The sequence below is a fragment of the Chelonoidis abingdonii genome, chromosome 6 (genome assembly GCF_003597395.2).
Source record: "Chelonoidis abingdonii isolate Lonesome George chromosome 6, CheloAbing_2.0, whole genome shotgun sequence".
NCBI lineage: Eukaryota > Metazoa > Chordata > Testudines > Testudinidae > Chelonoidis > Chelonoidis abingdonii.
This window is the reverse complement of record NC_133774.1, coordinates 98,338,559-98,359,957: the sequence shown is the minus strand read 5'-3', so window position 1 is coordinate 98,359,957 and position 21,399 is coordinate 98,338,559. Positions and strand designations below refer to the sequence as shown.

Sequence of the window (21,399 nt, the reverse complement as noted above, 5' to 3'; positions counted from 1 at the left end):
AACCTCAAGCCCTTCAGCTTCTGTCACCCTAATGTATGTATAACGTCTCAATGTGCAGCTTAATCCACATAGGCACTGAGTAGAAATGGCATCCCTCTTACAATGATCTTCAAAGGGTAAGCAAGATTGCACGTTTGTTTTTAACCAAGTAAATTCAATATTTGGGGAAAGTCAACTCAGTTCTGGGGAGACAGACCATTTGTAACGACCAAAGATTAAGCTTCAAAGCCTCATCTTCTGATGAGGTGCAAGGACAGAACCGTATGACCATACAGAGCCCCACTGAAGTCAATGGGAGGCTTCCTGCATATACCACTGCAGGACTATACTGCACATAATGAGTCTCCGTACTCATTCAGTCCCTCTGCCAAATATGACTTCTATTATATGGACACTGGTCCTCAAGGAATTGACTAATTCCAAGAATTCATTTCACATTAGGGCTGATGTCTGTTGATTAGTTTTGATTCACAATGACCAGGATTCAAGCCAGTTATCTAGAGGTGTACAGTTCTCTATTCCTTTACCAACTCCCTCAGTCCCACTCTTCTTATTACAAGGGACCCTCCAGTCAAAAGGTGTTATGTTTAAAAATTATGGACATTTTAGAACTGAATTTTTCAGAATCTAGTTTATGTTTTGCTGTTTATGCTATTCATTAATTTTTTTACATTGCTCTCATTTGGGAGAATTAAAATAGTTATGTGAGCTTCACTTTCAGGTTCTCATTTGCTTTGGACAACACTACAAACACTTAAGTGGAAAGGATGTCTGTTTTAAACAGTACACTACTGAAAAAAAACTTTTCTTTGGCATTTAGCTTTAAAAAAGTTTTATGCAAAACCTACATCCAGGGCTAAATTTGACCTGACAGTGGCCTGTTAAATAAGGCTTTAATTTCTAAAATAAGACTTTTGTCACACTGCAAATTAAGTAGATGCCAGTCAAACTAATACCGTCCTTCAAATGGCTCCTTCAGTGGTGAAAATAAAGATGATACATATTGCTGTAGATTTTCAGAGAGCATATGGGATTGGCTCATTTTCCTAAAGATTAGTTGGAAAAGGTAACTGACAGCAGTCTTCCAATTTTATACAGATCTATACCTTTTATAATTTTGTATCACAGATTAGTTAGGCAGAGAAGAATTTCAACCAGCTGACATACTCGATTTCAGGAGTTCACAATTACTGTTGACAGCTGTAACTGTTAAACATTTGTACTTAAACAGATATGGCCAAAACCCCACCAAGAAGCCAGCGAATTTAACAGCTATGTCATCAGAGATCTATCCTTCACTGGGAGTACAAAACCACTCCAAAGAAACTAGAGCTGTTAAGAATAGCTGAGTTCAAGTGTAAAAACCTACACAAATAATTTCCATACCCACCACCAAAAACAAACGACATTTAGCTTGATGTTACTTCCAGAAGCTATCCTGTTTGTAGCTCTCCAGAAGAGAGAACACAACTGTTTTTGAAGACAAATAAAACAAGGCTACTGGCCGAAGTACAATTTTTGTTTAAAAAGCTAAAATTTGTATTTGTCCATATGGAGGGGGGAGGAGGAAAAGAGGGTAGAGGTAGTGGTGTGGGTGTGGTGTGTGAGTAAAGGTTTTGGAATTAGGAATCCACTCCACCCTGCTGAAATAGAGTTTAAGGGGAAATGTTAATATATATAATACTATAACATCTAGTTACATAGTGTATGCTATTTTATATTTAATAACCACCACAAGAAAAAACTGTGATAGAAGGCTACATCACACTAGTTGAGAGTCTGGTGACATCACATACCCTTCTGCCTCACTCACGTAGTTACCATTTCAATAGAACCACTTCACAGCTATCCACTGTAACTTTATCTTCAAGTTACCTGTGCAATGTATTAACCTAATATACATCACAACTTTAGAAAACTTCAACAAAAGTGGATTTGACCAAACATAACTCATTTGGAAAGAAATAAACAGACAGCTAAAATTTCCTGATGCGTATGTTGGATATAGCAAAGTGCAAAAGATCCAGGTTTCTAGGGGCCCTCCCATTAAGATAGCTAGTCCGAGGTAAAAATGAGATTTTCTTTGAAGGAATAGATGTCTAGAACAGATCTAAGAAAATATTACATATATTTGAAGATAAGTTTCAAAAAAAAAGAAGCCCAGCTCTTCATTGTCAGTTCTCTGCAGGTTTCCCTCTCAGATTCAACCACTGTTTTCATAAATACAGTCTCACAGACCAGTAGCTCCAAAAGACACTATGGAATTCACTACTGATCCATTTGCTCAAATTGTCGCCGCCGCCTACGGAATGCCTTTAAGTTCCACTTCGTTGGTTCTAGCATAAAAGGTCCATTGTAGACAAACAACACTGTCATTTTTTCAGCATAGGTGAGATTCTGCAGGAGCTGTGAAAAATGAAAAAAAAAAAGTCACACTAAGCAACACCCCTTATACCAAGCATCGCTTTTGTATTAGTTAAAATAGATTAACGTTTCCCCCAAAAAACCTTTGCATGGTGCTTTTACCATTGTTTGCCACTGACCACATATGCATGTCTCCCAGTGCCTGGAGAATCTGGGATAAGGAAATGAAAGGGTGGAAATAACAAACACCATCACCATTTTTCCACTCTAAGGGCACGTCTACACCACAGAGACTACAGTGGCAAAGCTAAAGCACCATTGCTACTCCAGTATAACCCTGTAGCGTAGATGCAACCTAAATCAACGGAAGGGGTTTTCCACTGCTGTAGGAGCATCATCTCCCCGAGTGATGGTAGCCAGGTCGACAGAAGCATTATTCCGTCAACACAGCTGCAACTACACCAAGGGTTAGGCCATCATAGCTACATGGCTCAATTTTTCAGACCCCTGAGCATCGCAGTTATGTCATTCAAAGTTTTAAGTGTAGACCAAGCTTAAGCTATATCACACACTGAAGTTTAGGTGACCAATGAAAAAAGTTGGTTTTTGGAAGATCCCTTGACTGTCATATAATCAGATAATTGGTTCACATCAGCTAACATCTAAATAAATTAAGTTTTGGGATGTAGGAGAATGTTACCTTAATACCTTAATAATGTTACTGGTGATCAAGCAATTTATCCTATAATCTCTCCTAATTTCCTGTAGTAAACAGTGTAGGGTACTTGCTGAGACTGCATTAGAGAAGGCACCCCACTGGTCCCTGCAAACCAAACCTCCCAATTCTGCCAAAGTACTACAGAAAAACAAAACTTGTAAATAACGTTCCTTCTTGGGGCTGTTGTTTGGGTCAGAACAAATGTAAACCATTCAGCTGGCGGCCACAGGCACACAGTATGTTCCCTCGTCAGTTAGTTCTTCACAGCCCTCCTTCCAGAGAGTGCAGCACAATCCCCTTTCAGGCTCGGTAAGCCATCAGCCTTGTGCTCAGGCTTGAATAGTCTTTCCTCCCTAGGTGCAGGGTTGTCTGCAGCCCTCCTCCCTAGGACTGCAGCACTGGCCTTCCTAAGCTCTCCCTAAGCCCTCAGTCTGACTGTTAAGGTAAGTTATCTCACCTTTATCTTTCTCCTTCGTTTGGGCTACACAATTGCCTTTTTATCCTTATCCCTGTCTCTTGAGGGTCCCCTAGTTCCCAGCAGCGTGTACTTCAGCTTGTTTATATCGATTGTTCCAGGGACCCACACGTTTCAGAATGCCTGTTCTTAAAGAGGCTGAGCCTTGGAACAGAGTTGGTTGAGCCCAGGCCACAACTATCCTTAAAGGGGACTAACTACCCTGTTTTATTTTTTACTTCATCTCTGTCATAGTCTCAAATAAACAAACCAGAAGACATTTATATAGCACCTATATCAATGCTATTTATTCTTTTATCAAAGAAGCTGAGAGAGTCTCTCTCTCTCACACACAAACGACTCTTTGTTTAGTTTTCAGTTACCCACCTTTGGTGTAATAAAGAAATACTGAGAAGTGCTCTCTTTACAAGCAGTCTTCACAACCATTTCAAAAACTCTCCTCTCATTGACTGGGTCCATTCCCTTTAAAAAAAAAAAAAAAAAAGGAAATCATACATACTTTTACAGTTCCTGTGGTCACTCTATGAACTCCTGTGGAATGAAGTCTTGTTTCACGCACTAGCGACCTTACCTGATTTATTTCATCTACAACCCTGAAAGGACATCTGTTGAGTTCCTGCAGAGCCATCAAGTACAGCATAGTCGAAACACTTCTCTCACCTCCACTCTGATGGTGAGGAGTCAGTTCATGCAGTTGGGTATTACTACGGAATTTAACTCTAATTCGAATCCCATATTTGTCATACTCCTCCTGTGAGAGAAGGCAGGAAATGTTAGACATCTATAGTTTCCTACAGTGTATCCTATTTGACAATGCAGGAAAAGTGAAAGGAAATCATTTTATGTATGTCCTACATTAGGAGAACAAAGTGTTCAGACTCAGTTATATATAAACTCTTTCATTCTGTTTTAAACTATGGTTTATCTCTTAGCATTGATCTATTCTTTTTACAGATAGAACTTTTCTCTAACCTATTCCCCAGCTAACCAATTTGATATGTAATTTTAAAAAGGGGAAGTTACTAGAATTTTTGTTCTTATACTTTTTCCCCCCCCCCACACTTGTTAGTAAACTATTGTATAGCAAACAAAACATTGTCAGCAATGTGCTTTATAAATAAAACCATAATTGAATGCAAAAGTTTCATGAGAGGTTCTGTTGTAATAATGGGTCCTAGAAATTTACCCTAATTGTGAGCTCAACTGGAAAAAGTGAGTGAAAGTTTATAAAATGTCACAAAAACCTGTAATAATAAATGTTGATGGGAAAAGGTGCAAAAAGGAGACAGCAGAATTGAATTAGTTAAAACAAAAAGGCCTCCTGATTTAACTCAAGGACTGTGTTAAGATTATACCTGGTAAACATTCAAGTGTGGAACTGAAAATCAATTGACCAAACTTCTTGTGTCGGAAATTAGACGTACTAAGTGAACAAAATAACGAAAGATGGGCTATTCTGCCCATCACTTCCTTCTGGAGTTCTTGAAAAGAAAAGAGTTTGGGGGAAAAATTAGCTGAAGAAGCTGTCTGCCAACAACTGCTCTAGCGAGCCTCACCACCATGGCTGCCACCCTCACCATTTCTTGGGGTCCACTGTAACATTGCTGAGCTTTTGTCACCCTAATCCCAAGAGATGTCTTGACTAGATTGGGCCAGAAAGAAGGACCCACATGAAATCATTTCCACCGGCTTTGGCTGAATCCCAACCATCACCTGTGATGTGAGACGCTGTTGCCCCTCTCCATATGTCCCTTTCCCTTCTCCTTCCCCGTCTTATTTCATCTCTTCTCTACCCCTTTCATTTTGCCTTCTGTTTAAAAAGAGTCTGGCTTAGCTACCTCAAACTGTATATTTTGCAATTCTCCTGTGAGCCAGTGACCAAAAAAGCAGTCAAAAGCAATGACCTAAAGAGCCCCATCTAAAAAGACCAAATGTGTTTTCCAGCAGTGAGTCAACACCAGAAACAGAAGCTGCATTTTCTATTTTTGCTGATCTTTTCCTTCCCTCTGGTGTGCGTGTCTTCTAGGAAACAACAGCTTTAGCAACAGCAACAATACCACCAGCTATAAACCATCTCAATTTTTTCTCCTTTCCCCCCCTAAAAGGAGTTACCACCATCTAAGAGACTGTCAAACAAGGGAGATTTTCTTTCTAAAATCTCTCTACACCTATGATACTAAGCATTTGTGAGGTTGCTGTACATACCAAACCCCAAACCTTCTATTAAATTGTTCAATGTTGGGCAGTTTCAGGGTCATGTCAACACCTTTGACTCTTTGGAACCATGTATTTCACTGGAATTAATATAACAGTTCCCAACTTACCCACAAAGACCCTATTTATTGTACCTGACTGATCACACCAAGCCACAATCATTAGTCAATGGTTTTCATATACTGCATTGATACACTGTGATCTGCAAATCTGGGCTGGTGATTTCTGTTCATCTAAATGGATTTTAGGATAAGACGGACTTGAAGCTGTTCATTTAGGTGCTATTAAAAAAATAATTCAACTTCATAAGTTTTTTTTATGTCCGCTTGTCCAAGAGTCAGTGTACTCAATTAACACAACTCTGTGTTTCTCATTCTTCATTTCTCCGGCAAGAGCTACGATCTTTTTTCAGAAGATTCTATTAATATCATAATTGGTTTTAAGTGATTACAAGTTTAAAAGCAATTTTTAAAAGTCATTATGCTGCCTCCTCTTTTTTTGAGCCTTCTCTTTAGAACGGTACCAGTTGAATGTAAACATGGATTTCATATTTCATTTCTGTTCCTCAGCATTTTTATTGTTGTTGCAGACAAAAGATAACTGTTAATCGTGTATTATACCATGCTGACTTTTGCACAATAAGAAGTTCCATAAAAAAATTTAAATGAATGGAAAACTTCTTAAGGATAATTTCCTTTCTGTTAGCAGTGTCTCCCATAGTTCTGGAATCAGGACTGCTCTTCTCTGTGCAGCTCAGAGGCGGATAAAGCGTTTTGGCGCTGCACAGTTTGGCCACACATCTTTTGCTCCTGCTTACTTCCAGATGAGTTATTCCTAAACTGTAAAACTTGCACATCATTAAAAAATATTCCAGAGATAATGAAATAACTATGTACATTAGACCAAGAGGAGGATCATGTAGTAATGATTCTGCTTAATATCTGATCCTTGACTCATGAATAAGGCTGAGAGTTTGTCACGGAGGTCACAGATTCTGTGACTTTCCATGACCTCTGCAGTTGCTTGTGTGCCTGGCTCGGGGGCTGCCTGAGCAGCTCAGGCAACCCCTAGGCCAGTCACACTGGCCACTGCTGGGGCAGTCTGGGGCCACCACATCCCCCGCCCCCCCACTGCCCAGCAGCAGGAGTTTGGCTGTAGGAAGGGGCAGAGGCACAGGATGGGTTGAGGCAGGCTCTGGGTGGCGACATTCCCCCTCCCTCAGCTCCTAGGTGGAGGCATGGCCAGGCAGCTCTGCACATTGCTACCACCCTGGCAGCTCCCATTGGCCATGGCTCCTGGAACTGAGGAAGGGGGAATGTTGCTGCTTCCAGGAAGGTGTGGAGCCATGCAGGGAGCCTGCTAGCTCCCCCAATCCAGCAGTGCCCCTGGATTGCCCCCCAAGCACCTGCAGCACTCCCAGGCCACGCCCCCCCTCCCATTTAGCCAGGGGTATATAGTAGAAATCATGGATAGGTCATGGGCCGCAAATTTTTGTTGACTGCCAGTGACTTGTCCATGACTTTTACTAAAAATACCTGTGACTAAAAACAGCTTTACTCATGAGCCGTCCAGGGTGGGTAGAATTGTGGAAGATGCTGCTAGCAGAAAGGAAATTATTGGTAAAAATTTTCCATTCTGCAGCCCTCATTCCACCCAGGAAGTTGCTAACAATTTTGTGGAGTGTGCCTTGATCCATTTTGGGATAGGAATCTGTGATGATTTGTAGGTTTCCACAATACAGAGTCTAATCTACCTAGTGATGGAGGATTTGGAAGTTCTGAGTCCCTTGCATGTCAGTTGGAAAGACACAAATAGAGAGCCCTATCTCCTCATGGATTCTCTACACTTGAGATAGATTTTTCAATGCTCTTCTGACATCTAAGGTGCGCCACGCTGTTTCAGTTGGATGCTGTGGTTTTGGACAGAATGAAGGAAGCACAACCTTTTTGGAGACATGAAAGGAAGAATTTACTTTAGGTAGAAAGGAATCAAGTGTCCTGAACACCACCTTGTCCTCACAGAAAAGGCAGTAAGGCTCCGTGTCTGGCAGAAACAAGTCTTAATGAATAAATAAAATGCTGAAACTGAAGTCAGAGGCTCAGAAGGATGACTTGTCAGGGCCCTCAAAACTTCCTATTTTGGGAAGAGTGGCCTGACCACTGGTCTGGCTAATCGGATTGCTTAAGGGGATCTGGCTGTCTGTGAATTGTCTGCTAGGGATCCCAAGGATCCTTTGAACAGCATGCTATTAAAGGCAGATAGCTGATGTTCAATGGTACTGTCCTGAAGACCTCTGTCTATACCAGGGGTATACAGTGGTGTGCCGAGTCTTCATGTATTCACTCTAATTTAAGGTTCCGTGTGCCAGTAATACATGTCAGCGTTTTAGAAGATCTCTTTCTATAAGTCTATAAAATAGAACTAAACTATTGTTGCATGTAAAGTAAATAAGGTTTTAAAAATGTTTAAGGAGTTTCATTTAAAATTAGATTAACATGCAAAGCCCCCCAGATCGGTGGCCAGGACCCGGGCAGTGTGAGTGCCACGGAAAATCAGCTCTTGACTAGCAATTAAGCTGCAGCATCATCCTGGAATACAGAATAACTAAGGCCAGGTCTACACTGCGACTTTAAATCGGTTTAATGGCCGATATACCGATTTAACGCTGTATCCGTTCACACGATGTCGTCATTAATATCGAGTTAAACGGCTCCTTAAATCGATTTCGGAACTCCTCCCAACCCCGAGAGGGAAGTAGCCGCTAAACTTCAAGTAGTGAAACTCGGATTAGGTGTCATGTGACGGAAATCAACTTATTGGCCTCCGGGGCATCCAGAGTGCAGCAGCTGACCGCTCTGACAGCAATCTGAACTCGGATGCAGCGGGCAGGTAAAAAGGAAAAGCCCCTGAACTTTTGAATTACATTTCTGCTTGCCCCAGCGTGGAGCCTGATCAGCACGCTGGGCAATGCAGTTTGAACATCGAAAAAGAGCTCCAGGGCATGACCGTATGGGAGATACTAGTCTGATGGCTGGGTATGGGCAGACAATCTGTTGTAATGCAGCTCCGTTACAGCAACGAGAATGCCAAAGCGTTTGAACTAAAAAACTCCAGATAACAGCGCTGGCTGTGACAAGCGTAACGGGGAAAGCCAGAGAACTCAAATGGACGCTCATGAAGGAGGGAGGGTCTGAGGACTTCCAGCTTATCCACAGTCCACAGCAGTCTGCTGAAAATTATTGCATTCTTGGCTGATGCCCAATGTCGTAAGGTTCAATACACGTGTGCTGGCGTGGTTCAGGAACAGCCTCCTCAGTTTATTTCCCCCCACCACCACGTAAAAAAACAAAGGGAAAATTTGGCTGTGCTATGTGGTTTGCTCAATGCACTTGCCGCGAAAAAGGCGCCAAAAGGGTTGTCTGCTGCCTTCACAACAGGGAGGGTGAGGCTGTACCAGCACCACCGGGCCAGTGTTTTCTGCCCCATCAGGCACTGTGCTCTCAACACGGAAGTGGGAACTATGATAGCGCAGGAACAGCTACCCACAGTGCACTGCTCCTGAAATCGGATGTACTTTGGACATGACGCAAAACAATCAATTTCAATTTTTTTTGGTGAGTCCCACTGTGGACAGCGCTAAACCGATTTTTAATTAGATCTGTTTTGTAATATCGGTTTAAGCTAATTCGAAATAATCGTGCAGTGTAGACGTACCCTAAGTCGCTACAATTTTTTAATGGTAAACAGCAAAGAACCATGAGCTGTTAACCAACTACTAGAACTAAGAGGACAAGGACAGTTGGTCGAGGAAGAGCCAAGGTTTCGGTTTCCATCTACTGCAGTGATCAAAAAGGAACTTGGGGTAAGATCAGGGCCGTGGTTCCTTGTATCCCCTTGGTTCTTGTGATGCGATGAAGCATGTGGGTGGCTCCAACAGTCATCGTTTTTTCCAGAAGGTTCTGCTTTGACAGAGAGGGTACATGCACATCCAGAAAGGTGGGATCTAGAAAGGTTAGACATCCTTAAGAAGAATCTGATAGACAAATCTTTGAAATAAGTGGATTACTCAGCTCCATCTCGCTTTGGAAACTTCTGATAAGACTGACTGTTATATAGCTGGTGGTCCTACGTTCATTTGGTTGAGACACGAATTAGTTAGTTCTAGTATTTAAAGAGAAGTTAGATTTTCATATATTATTAGTTATTATTCATAGATATGGAAATGTAATCATACCTCATTTTCTGTATGAAGATCAACTTCACCAGCACACTGCATAGAACTAAAAAAATTACTGAACTTTTCATTAATTTGTTCAACCAGCTGTTTCAAAGGTGTTAGCCACCTTTCTTTAACCTAAAAATGAAGAGACTAATGTAAAACAATCTCTGAAAGAATTTACATTTGAAGCTATAATTAACAAAATACCAAATTTAACTATTACAGTAAAATTTACATTAAAAATTGCCCACAAATCACCATACCTACCTTCATAGATCAAGTAACCACCCAAAACAGACCAATAAAACTGTTATATGCAGCCAGGCACGCAGACACCACAGAATATGCTCTGAAGAGAAAGTCTGGGATATACACCTTAACACATTCAAAACTTTCACCAAACAAGAACACTCCACCAGAGAAGTAGATCGCATCACTTGGGCCACCCAAATGCTCCAAGAGATCCTGCTTCAATACAGAAATAAAACCCACTCCAAATGCACACCTCTAATTGTTACCTACCACCCCATACTGGAACCCACACAAGATAACATCGCACAACTACAACTCAAACTCGATGGCATGGGTGGCGTGGAGCCCCATTTCAGGGAAGCTAGACCATGGCTCCGCCCCTCAAATCCCCCTCCCACCTCCCAGCTGGAGACCCCCACTTTCCCCGTGACCAGAGTGTCCCAAGACTCCCTTACCCTACCCCCTGTGGCCCAATCCCCGAAACCTACTCCCCTGTCTGTGGCCAGAAGAGCCCCAGGCCAGCCAGAGCCCTGAGTGCCCCCCTCAAAACCTGCTCGGAGGAGTCCCGAGGCAGCCAGAACCACCGCACCTGCGCCTCCCCTCTGCAGACCCCAAGCCGCCCCACAAAAATTCAACAGCTCTTCTCTTCTTCTCTCTCCTGGAAAGAAGAAGAGCTTTTGCTATGCCCCATGCAGGTTCTGGGGTGGCTGAGGAGGTGGTATGTGTTACTCAGAGAGCATCCCGGGTTCATCAGTAATCCCCCTAGAGTCCAGTAAAAGTATTAATATACCCAGAAGCACATATTGCTGCCTCAGTCGCCTCAGAATCTGCATGGGGCATAATAAAAAGCAAAAATTTCACCCGCTAAACCTGCAGCCGGGGTTCCGAAGCAGAGTCTCCCCTGACATATTATACCCGCTGCCCATGCTCGATGGGGACCCCATCCTGAAAGAAATCTTTCCTGAACCCCCTCTTCTGGCCTTCAAACAACTCCCACAACTTCTCCAAGCTCATCATCAAAAGCAATCTCCCCACAGATCAGGCCACACTAACTCAAAGCAGCACCAGACCTTGCCAGAACAGATGCAAAACCTGCAGACACATCTGCACTGCTACAATGATCAACACTCCCTAGAAAACATCTTTCAAGAACCATGGGTCCTACATATGGGGAAAACCTCATCCAGTATACTAAAATGCCTCAATAGCAACTATTTGGGTGAAACCAGACAATCAATATCCTCTGTAATGAACTCACACCAGCAAATGGTAAAAGATAAAAACACCCTGTCATTTGTGGGTGAACACTTTTCACAAAGCAATCACTCTGTATCTCACCTACCAGTCCTCATCATCAAAGGAAACCTGCATAACATTTTGAAAAGATGAGCCTGGGACCTTAAATTAATAAAACTTTGCTAGATACTAAAAATCATGGAATGAACTGAGACACTTGATTTATGGCTTATTATAACAATCAGTAATCTACTAACACCTGCCAACCCCAGCTACTTCCCCGACTTCCTTTCCTCCCTATGACTGGAGGGGTGTTAACAGGCCACTTTACCTTGAATGGTCCCTTGAAATATGTGTTAACTACTTATGCTAAATGAACAATCTGTTCCACCTTGTATTTAACAGTGACACTCTGAGTTAGGGCTTGTCTACACTGGCGATATTAAAGCGCTGCTGCAGCAGTGCTTTAACGTGGCTTGTGTATTCGCAGCAGAGCACTGGGAGAGAGCTCTCCTGGCGCTCTAAAACACACACCTCCATGAAGAACGTAGCTCCCAGAGCTGTCTACACTGGCACTTTACAGTGCTGAAACTTGCTGTCCTGGGGGGGGGGGGGGGGGGGAGAGAAGCAAGGAGGGGTGTATTTTTTCACACCCCTGAGAAAGTTGCAGTGCTGTAACCTGCCAGTGTAAACAAGCCCTTAGTTTCCCAGATCTGAAGAAGAACTCTGTATAAGCTTCAAAGGTTGTCTCTTTCACCAACAGAAGTTGGTCCAATAAAAGATACTGCCTCATCCACCTTGTCTCTACAGCATCCTGGGACCAACATGGCCATAACAGTACTGCATACAGCGGTTGCCAACATTTCATTTTCCCTAGAATCAAAACTTGAAATGTCTTTTAAAATGAATATGGTGCATTTTAATAGAAGTATATGTCCATTTATGTTTCTCCTACATTCATTATACTACAATAATAATTTCATATTACTTGTGAAATGTTTTGCCTATAGCTCTCCAATTCGCTTTTCTTTTCTTCTAGTTCTTCCGTTACTTGCTGTATTTCTTGTGCCCTTCTATTATATTCTTCAACAACCTGTCAAGAAAAAGCATCATCCTTCAAAAATATAGTCTTTCAAATTGACAAAATATATATTTATCAATTCAAATCTTAACACTTGTTTACATATAATTAAGTAGTGTATGCACTGTTTATACATTAAACAGGACATACTGGTCTCTATGAAGCAAAGAGTAACTAAGCCATGGCTGCATTTTCGGTTAACTCAACTATTTTTCTCTAAACAAAAGGCAGAGAACATGCTGTTCCTTTGGAAGAACCTACTTAAAATTCTAATAGATTCAGAATCTGGCATTTATAGCACATTGTTCCTGCTGTCTAGCTTATTATTACCCAGAGTTCTAGTACAGAGTGGGAAGCAAGTACAATACTGGAGGAAACATACTGAAGCATTTAGGCCTGTGAAGCAGGAGGCTCTTGATTTCTCTTCATTCAGTAAAGCATCAATTTCATCCAATGTGCTTGGAAGGTCCTGGAATGCCTACAAGAAGCATAGTTTAATGTTAAGAGAGGCTTGAAATATGACTAAAAAGTAGCAAGAAATTGGACAATCAAGGACACGGCTAATCACTAGATCACTTTATTAAGACACAATCCATTTAAATTTAAGTGGCTAGATTCTCTCCTGAGAAGTGCTTGGTGTGGGGGGATGAGCAAGGGCTGTTGGGAAGTTAACCATGGCTCCCTAATTCTCTGTCTGTGCAGGTATAGCCCCAACCCCGGTGCAACTGTTCTAACCTTGTCACCTGGCAATGGTGCACAAGAGCCCCGCTACTTGAGAACTGATGGAGTGCAGTGGCACTCTGGTCATGCATCCAGAAAGGGGATAGTAGTATAGGAGCTGGCTATACCAGATGAGAGCTTCCCCACACAGGAGGAATACTCGGCTGCCCAGATACATCCAAGATCTGGGCCTTTCATGTTGGAATAGGAAGGAGAATCTGGCCCAAATTTCTTTCCTGTAGAAAGCGGGAATTTTGATTAATTAATTAACCTGATAAATTCTCTCCCTCCCCTATTGTGTACATAGAATAAACAACAAGGAAAAAACTTTTTGTGATCATGGGATATACCAGTTTTCATAACAGTGTAAAAGTGAACTAAACTTAAAATACTATTTAATTCCTGGAGGGAGTGATAGTTAAGTTTATATAGCACCTGCTTTGCAGACAAGGTTCCTATTCTTAAGAAGAGGACAATTTAAGGGCACAATGATCATGCAAATCGTTACATGAACAGTTCTTTATATTGAAATAAATGGCAATGCTGATGCAAGTCTTATTTTAGAGAAGCATAAACAAATGACGGGCAAAGGGATTAGGTGGAAGACTGAATTAAAAATAAAGAAAAAGGGAAACTTCTTTTGAGAGAGGTGCTTTCCAGACAAACGTACACCTCCTGCCCAGAAGAGATCATAATGAATATATGACATAAAAAGGGAAGACAAAACAGAAAGGCCGAGGTAGCGTGCAGGGTGAAGTGGTCAGAGACAAGATGAACATTCAAGAAAGCTTACCTGCATGTATTTTTTAAAGCATTTATAATCAGGATGATTTTAAAGTGGAAGGAAAAGGCAGAGGTGGCATTAAGGGGGAATTGGAGGAAGGGGAAGAGTTAATAAGAGAAAAGAATGGAGGAAAGAACAGACAAAAAGAGGCAATAAGCCGATGGAGAGGAGATAGAGAAGGTAAAAACAAAGGGAGGGAAGACTGTAGAGGAACACTGTGGGGAGGAAAACAGCAAAGGGAGGAACTACAGCAGGGGTGGGCAAACTTTCTGGCCCGAGGGCCACATCTGGGTGGGGAAATTGCATGCAGGGCCATGAATGTAGGGTTGGATCAGGGTTGGGGTGCGGGCTCCATCCTGGCACTGCTTACCTGGAGCTCCCTGCCTGCCTTAGCCCCGTGCCGCTCCTAGAAAGGGACAGCACCACATCCTGCGGCCCCTGGGGGGGGAAGGGGGGGAGGGAGGGAGGCAGAATGCTCCGTGCGCTGCCCTCGCCCATGGGTACCTCCAATCCTCCCATTGGCTGTGGTTCCCTGTTCCTAGCCAATGGGAGCTTCGAGGGAGGTACCCACAGGCAAGGGCAGCACACAGAGCCCTCTGCCGCGCCCCCTCCTTCAGGGGCTGGAGGGATGTAGTGCCGGCCACTTCCAGGAGCGGCGTGGGGCCAGGGCAGGCAAGGCGCCTGCCTTAGCCCTGCTGCGCCACAGATGTTGCAATCCTGTGGGCCGGATCTGGCCCGTGGGCCGTTGTTTGCCCACACCGGACTAAGCAACTGGAACAGGTGGAAATTAGTGCAAACAATCAATCAACAGAATGTCCAAAGTTCAGGTTATAGAAGGGTTCTAACTCTGTCCTGTGTCCAAAACTTCAATTGGAGCTGCTGGGCGCTTAACATTTTTGAAAATTGGACCACTTATTTAATCTTTTTGATTTTCCAGCCTATTATTCCCAATATCCCTCTAGAAAAACTCATCATATTATGCACATAATCCCAGGATAGAATCTCTGTAACATTCTTCTGATTTTTAATACATTTTCAAGTTATGATGTTTAAAATATTTTCCTGTCACAGAATGAAGTTTTCCCCAACATATTTTGCCTCAACATACTTCCAAAAGAACATGTCTCTCAAACTCCAGATTTGTTTTATTGAGAAGTGGGTTTTGTTTGTTTTTAAAAGGGATGGGCAGAATTACAAAGCTATATAACGAGGATCTTGAAAAAAGGGTGCACTTGCCCCTTATTAAAGTAGTCAGGAAAGAGATTAACTAGAGGATCAAAACAGGGATCTAGTGGCATGATCCAAAGCCCATTGACTTCAGTGGACTTTGGATCAGGCCGAAAAGCAGAAAGGCAGGGTAGAGCCCCTAAGGGGAAGAAGAAGTGCTTGCTGTGTCTTGCACTCCACAACTGTAAGGACCTGGGGCAGGAAGCAAGGAGAAATTGGGTACTCACTCTTCTGGCTTTCACAAACGGAGTATTTTGCTTTAGGTGCAGGTGCACTAAAAAAGCATAGTTCTGAATATTATAAATGAACAGTCTTAGCTAGCGAAAGTTTCTCTTCATGTTATACCATTACACCACGGCCGGTGCAACCTATTAGGCGACCGTGCTAGGATTTGAGGGGGCGGCATTTTCTTCCGCGGCGACCGTGGCAGTCGGATCTTTGGCCACCACGGTTGCCGCCGGCATTTAGGCAGAGGGAGCTGGGGCAGGGAGGCATGGGGAGGGCCGCCTCCAGCAAGTAAGGTGGGGGGAGGGGCGGCATGCAAGGGACCTCCCCGCCTCAGCTCACCCCTGCTCCGCCTCCTCCCCGAGCACGCCATCGCTGCTTCACTTCTCTCGCCTCCCAGGCTGGCGGTGTCGATCAGCTTAGGCGCCACAAGCCTGGGAGGTGGGAGCAGCGACGACGTGCTCGGGGAGGAGGCGGAGCAGGGGTGAGCTAGGGCGGGGAGCTGCAGCACGGCTCCCCGCGGGGTGGAGGGGAGCTGCCGCAGGGGGGTGCTTCAGGGTGGAGGAGGGGTAGGGAGCTGCCGCAGGGCTCAGGGAGGGGGTGGAGCAGAGGAGAGCTGCCACAAGGCTCCCCAGAGCGGGGGGAGCTGTCGCAGGGGGGTGTCTCAGGGCGGGCGGTGGGGTGGGGAGCTTCCGCAGGAGGGGAGCCTCAGGGCGGAGTGGGAGAGCTGATGCGGGGGGGTGAGGGGAGGCGGAGCAGGGAGCTGCCACAGGGCTCAGGGATGATGGAGGGCGCAAGGTGGAAGTTTCACCTAGGATGCGAAACATTTTTGCACCAGCCCTGCATTACACCCTTATAAAAATGTGGCCTTTTGTTTTCAGTACTTACAGTCTGAAAGTCTTTTGGAATTTCTTGATCAGGGCTGAGATTACATGCATGTCTAGCTTTCCTCATCAGTCCCTTGCACTTCTCCAAAAGAACACGTTTTTTTCCACCCAAGTCAGAAACTTGTTGCTAGTATAGAAGAAATAAAAAGATGTTTTATTTTAAAGAAAACTCCATTGCCTTCAGTTACAGTCAATGGATCTGTGACCCTGCATAAAGTTCAATTGTCTTAGAGACAGAGAACTACAGAAGAAAGTTTAATGACAAAAATGATCAATTTTATACACTCCAACTCCACCATCTCCATTAGAACTAGCATACTGGATGTAATCATGTCAGATTCAGAGAGTTGGTTTGTGAAATCACAGCAGATTGTTTACAGGGGTTGAAAATAATCCCTCCCTTCAAAAACAACTATCTTCTGGCTTTTTTAAATTTTTGTTTTTTGTTTTTTTAATTAAAGGGATGGCAGAGCTGAGTGAATGAATCAAACTGAGCGTACAATTGTAAAATATATGAATGTGTTTTTCACAAAGAGAACCACAATTTTGATCTCTGCCTAGGTCCAGATGTAGATCTCTGCTTTAAAATCTGGTGGTGGAAGAGATGGACTATTGCAGTGTTTCTTTATTTTGCATCATGCCTCCCAACTAGCACTAGTTTTTCTACTAGACATGACAGAGCCATCTAGTAAATAGGATTTGCATTATGAGGAATATTTAAGTTGAAATTATACAGTACAAACAGATTAGCTGTATATTAAACAGGAAATAATGTATTTTTTTTCATCTCTCATATGCTACCTTTACTATTATAGGCAAAAGATACTAAATAACAGTTTCACAGTAATGACTAAGAACACATTTAGAAAAATAGTGCTACATGTGTCTATCAATCAAAGCTAGAATCTCTTTACATTGTAAACTCCTTGGGGCAGGGACTAAGATCTTGTTTTCACTTTTGCTGAAAGCACAAACAGTCAATTACATCCAATTTTCAAGTAATTTTCATACATTTACACCCTTATATAAACCAGGATTCACATGGGACAAAAATGGGACCAAAAATGTATTAAAATGTATACGGTTAACTAAAGACTCAATACTTGTGTATTCTACTGGATGAAGTGTTTGTTTCACATTTAAAAATATACCAACAACCCCATCGAGAGGGTACTTACAATAAAACTTGTTTAAGTTACTCTCTGTCAATGTAATTAGATTAATTCATATCACTGTTCTAAATAATATAAAACAAGTAGTAGTAACAGTTATACTTAAGACAAATGCAACCTCAATTCTAGCAGGTGTTCAAGAGTTCAGCATACATATTTTTGACTGACATTTTCTACACTAGGTATCAATCCAAAGGAGAAGTTTTTCTTCCCAAAGCATGTGTAATATACATTCAAACATTTAGGCTCTGCATATGGGGGGTGGGGGGGTGGTTGAGAGAGTCAGACAAAAACATATTCCATAAATCCTGAGCAGAAGTTTTCATCTGCATAGCTTGCAAACTTGGTTGTTTTACAGACAAAAGTGGTTCAGTATTTCTGAAGTTAGACAAAGTTGGGCAAGTTAACCTCAATGTGCCTGTTGTTTCACCCTCTGTAAAATGGAAATCATATTTCTCTATTATCCTTAAAGAGGTACAATGAGATTTAATACATTTTTCTAAAGTGTTTTGATATCTTCAGAAAAAGGTGCAATAAAACCACGAAGTATAAAAATACCCACAGAGTTAGGGACCTTCCACTTAAGCACAAAATAAATGTTCATAAAAGTTCAACAGTTCTAAAGTTATGAAAGTTTAAATCAGCATGTTAAAACATTCATGCTAGGTTTTTCAGATTAATTCAGTGCCAGTTTGGTTTGAGACTCTGAATCACATCAAGCTCTGTTGTTTGTATACCTGAGGACCATGTAATAGTTACCTTGAATGTTAGTCCATTCAGCTTTTAATAGTCAGAATTTTAAATTTCTGTACTAATTTTCTGAAAACTAGGCTAGTTTTGTAGATCTCATTGCAACTTAAAAATTAAGCAAGGCATGACAACTATTTTGAAGTCTTGCGACTGCAAAAAAAAAATCAAGTAAGGCATTAAAGACTGCATATGTAAAGTTGTAAAGAACTACCCAGTTTGAACAGGTATTTTATAATGATATAAGAAGTTCCCCATTTTAAATGTAGAAGCATAGGAGAAAGTTAAGATGGAATTTTCAACCCTCTATGTAGGTATTTTTAAAGCACAAATTACTGCAATTTCTTGGCATTAATTCTACCTTTTTTTAGTTCTGAAACTCTGATTTCTCTAATGTTGTGTTAAGGCTCTTTTTTGGGGCGGGGGGATGACTGTGTGCATACAGACGGAAAGGAAGAATTCATGATGGTGTGGTGTAGCATAAAACTTATTGTCACAAGTTGGGGATGGCCCAATTACTCACAAGCTAAAAGTGAGTTACACAGGTCACTCTAAATGAGTGTCAATGAGTGTCAATCCCTCACCACATCTGCTCCACTGTGTGTTTATTCATGCTATATATTACAGAAAAATATTTAGGAATATTTTAGTGAGTTTTCAAAATGTAACCAGGACTATTTTTTGTATCTCAATACTTTAAAAGCCAATTGCCTTCATTACCATGAGTCCAAACGTACACGGTTCAAAAGAACCCAAAAGAACCTGTGAAAATGACATATATCATTTTTCTATACATAAAAATGTCAATTTTATAGTCTGTCATCTCTAGCAATTCCAAGGCTAGAAGCTCCCATTTACAACTCTGCAGGGCTGCATGGAACAGGCCTTAAAGCGATGTTTTTAGGCACATCACTGAATTTTGCCTGTCCAGGCCATTGGGCAGCTGTAATTTTGGGGGAACACATGTATTTGGGAAGAGAAGGAGGAAACATATTGGGGCAGGCTGATTTTTTAAAAAGAAAAGAAGCAGGTGTTTGAAGCTGTTCTGGGCTATGAGCGTTAGAATAAATACCAGGATAAATGGATTAGTAGGTAGGTGAGGCATTCAAATGTGTTTGATAAATTCATTTATCACGCCTGGTATTTATTACATTTATTATATGGCCATCACATCCACATGAGATGGGTATTTTCTCGCACACGCCTAAGTACATACATGTGGAACCTTCTATAGACCCATCCAGTTATGATGTGTTTGAATATTTCATGAAAATGCTAACGTTTGGCAAGTACAGTTAGTTAATCCCACCCCGTATATAAGGGATGTGAGTGCCCCTCTGGGCACAGGAAATTACTGTCTGGAATAGATGGGTCCTAGAGGGAAATTCTAGCATAAGGGAGAAGACTTAGGGTGAGCTATGTGTTACTGTTATTTCAGCTGACAACAGAAGAACTAATTCAGGAAGTGAGTTTCGTCTGGGCAGTGAGGGAGAGAGTTCTATGCTAGAGTGGAGCTAAGGCACAGCTATTGAGAGGCATTCTACTGGATACTAGAACCCTCTCACATTCTATTTTCATAAGCAATTTGTATTCTTTTACGTTTATAAGCAGTGCAATTGGTTTTGTGGGAAATGAGAAACTAGTCAAAGAAAATATAGTAGCCAATAGCCAATATTTTCCCATGCATGTGTGTTTGAATGCATTCTTAGTGACAGTATTTAAATAATTAAAGATGGGCAATTCATACAGAAGGAAAACAAAATTTGCATTTTCTTCAAACTTGGCCTAAAAGAAAAAATAACAACATACATACTGAGTTTAATATCAATCATTTAAAAAAATTACACCAAATGAACCTAAAAATTAACAAGCTATCAAAGCAAGACAATTAACAAATCTCTTTCAATCATCATAAACACAAAGGCGACTGTGCCAATTATCCAATGAGCAGATGGGGCTAATAATCCTCCCTACTGTTCAATATGGGTCATAAACACACACTTGCTTCTCATGCTCATTAGACAAATTAAATACAAAAAGTTGTTAAAATAAACTAAGGTTCTGACTTGAGCTACCATGACAAATAAAAAACCCCACAAATCTGTTGCTACTAACGTGACACATTCTGAAGCATACACGTTGGGAAGGAAAATGCATTTCAATCCAAGTGTCTAAAATATACCCAATGTGCTGCTATTCCCACGGAATCCCAGTGCTGACAACTCACACATGAACATATGCAGCCCTCTTTCCTCTGGAAGAGGGAATGAATGGGGTTTTATGGGCCATTCAAGTCTTATAACAATATTTTAAAGACTAACAACTTTTAATAAGAGAAATATTATTAATAAATGCAATATTAGTAAGAGTTCCCCGAATTTCTCACAGGAGCGCCACCAGAAATTTTTCACATGGTATGCAGAACTGAACCACTCTCACTTTAACTCAGCACGGCACCACTCAAGTTTGGCCCATCCACCCCTCCATCATGACCAGGTCAAATCTCAGCAAGTGGCATTGTGAGTCACTGTGCAGTGTTCCAGTGTCACTCAGGTTGGGATGCCTGGCACCGGAGCAGCTCTACTCCACCAATGGTACGCACCATGTGTAATGTGCATATAGCTGCAGGCACCACTGTTTTTTTTTTTTTTATTGTCCTCTGCTCTAATTTTCATGAATGGCAGCAAGAGTAACATGTGATCTGTGGCAGTCTGTTGGTTATTTGGCAATTAATTTGATGTTTAATCATAACATGTAGGTTTTAATTTAGTTTCACTACATAATTCCTGTAATACCTCATACTAATTTCTACTTTGTGCACCAGTCTCTGTATCTTTGCCTGCAGTTTCTTGAAAACTTTATTTTATTATTTCAACTTTTCTGCTGCATGCAGTTGTCAAACAAGTGATATTGATTCAGGTCACAGGTGAACTGAAAATATGGGACCCCTCTTGCACACACGAATTCTCACTTTGTACTTGCAGGATCAGGTCAGAAATCATGAAAGTTCTCATGTCGACCACATATGCTAAATTCCTCCATACAATTAGTTTATGTGAAACATTTAGTGCATTACTT

The 21,399-nt window shown here is 41.8% G+C and overlaps 1 protein-coding gene across 2 annotated transcripts in view; it reads right to left on the bottom strand.

Moving 5' to 3' along the window:
• Positions 1 to 1,515: 1,515 nt before the first annotated feature.
• Positions 1,516 to 21,399, bottom strand: part of SMC5 (structural maintenance of chromosomes 5) — a 98,127-nt gene continuing 78,243 nt past the window's right edge. For both annotated transcript variants that reach the window (XM_032798162.2, XM_032798163.2), the window contains exons 18-24: positions 16,404 to 16,529; positions 12,942 to 13,037; positions 12,467 to 12,571; positions 10,006 to 10,125; positions 4,129 to 4,308; positions 3,924 to 4,019; positions 1,516 to 2,406 (exon numbers count right to left, since the gene is read on the bottom strand). In XM_032798162.2, the coding sequence (XP_032654053.1) occupies positions 2,269 to 2,406; positions 3,924 to 4,019; positions 4,129 to 4,308; positions 10,006 to 10,125; positions 12,467 to 12,571; positions 12,942 to 13,037; positions 16,404 to 16,529 (861 nt within the window). In that variant the 3' untranslated portion in view covers positions 1,516 to 2,268. The remainder of the gene's footprint in view (positions 2,407 to 3,923; positions 4,020 to 4,128; positions 4,309 to 10,005; positions 10,126 to 12,466; positions 12,572 to 12,941; positions 13,038 to 16,403; positions 16,530 to 21,399) is intronic.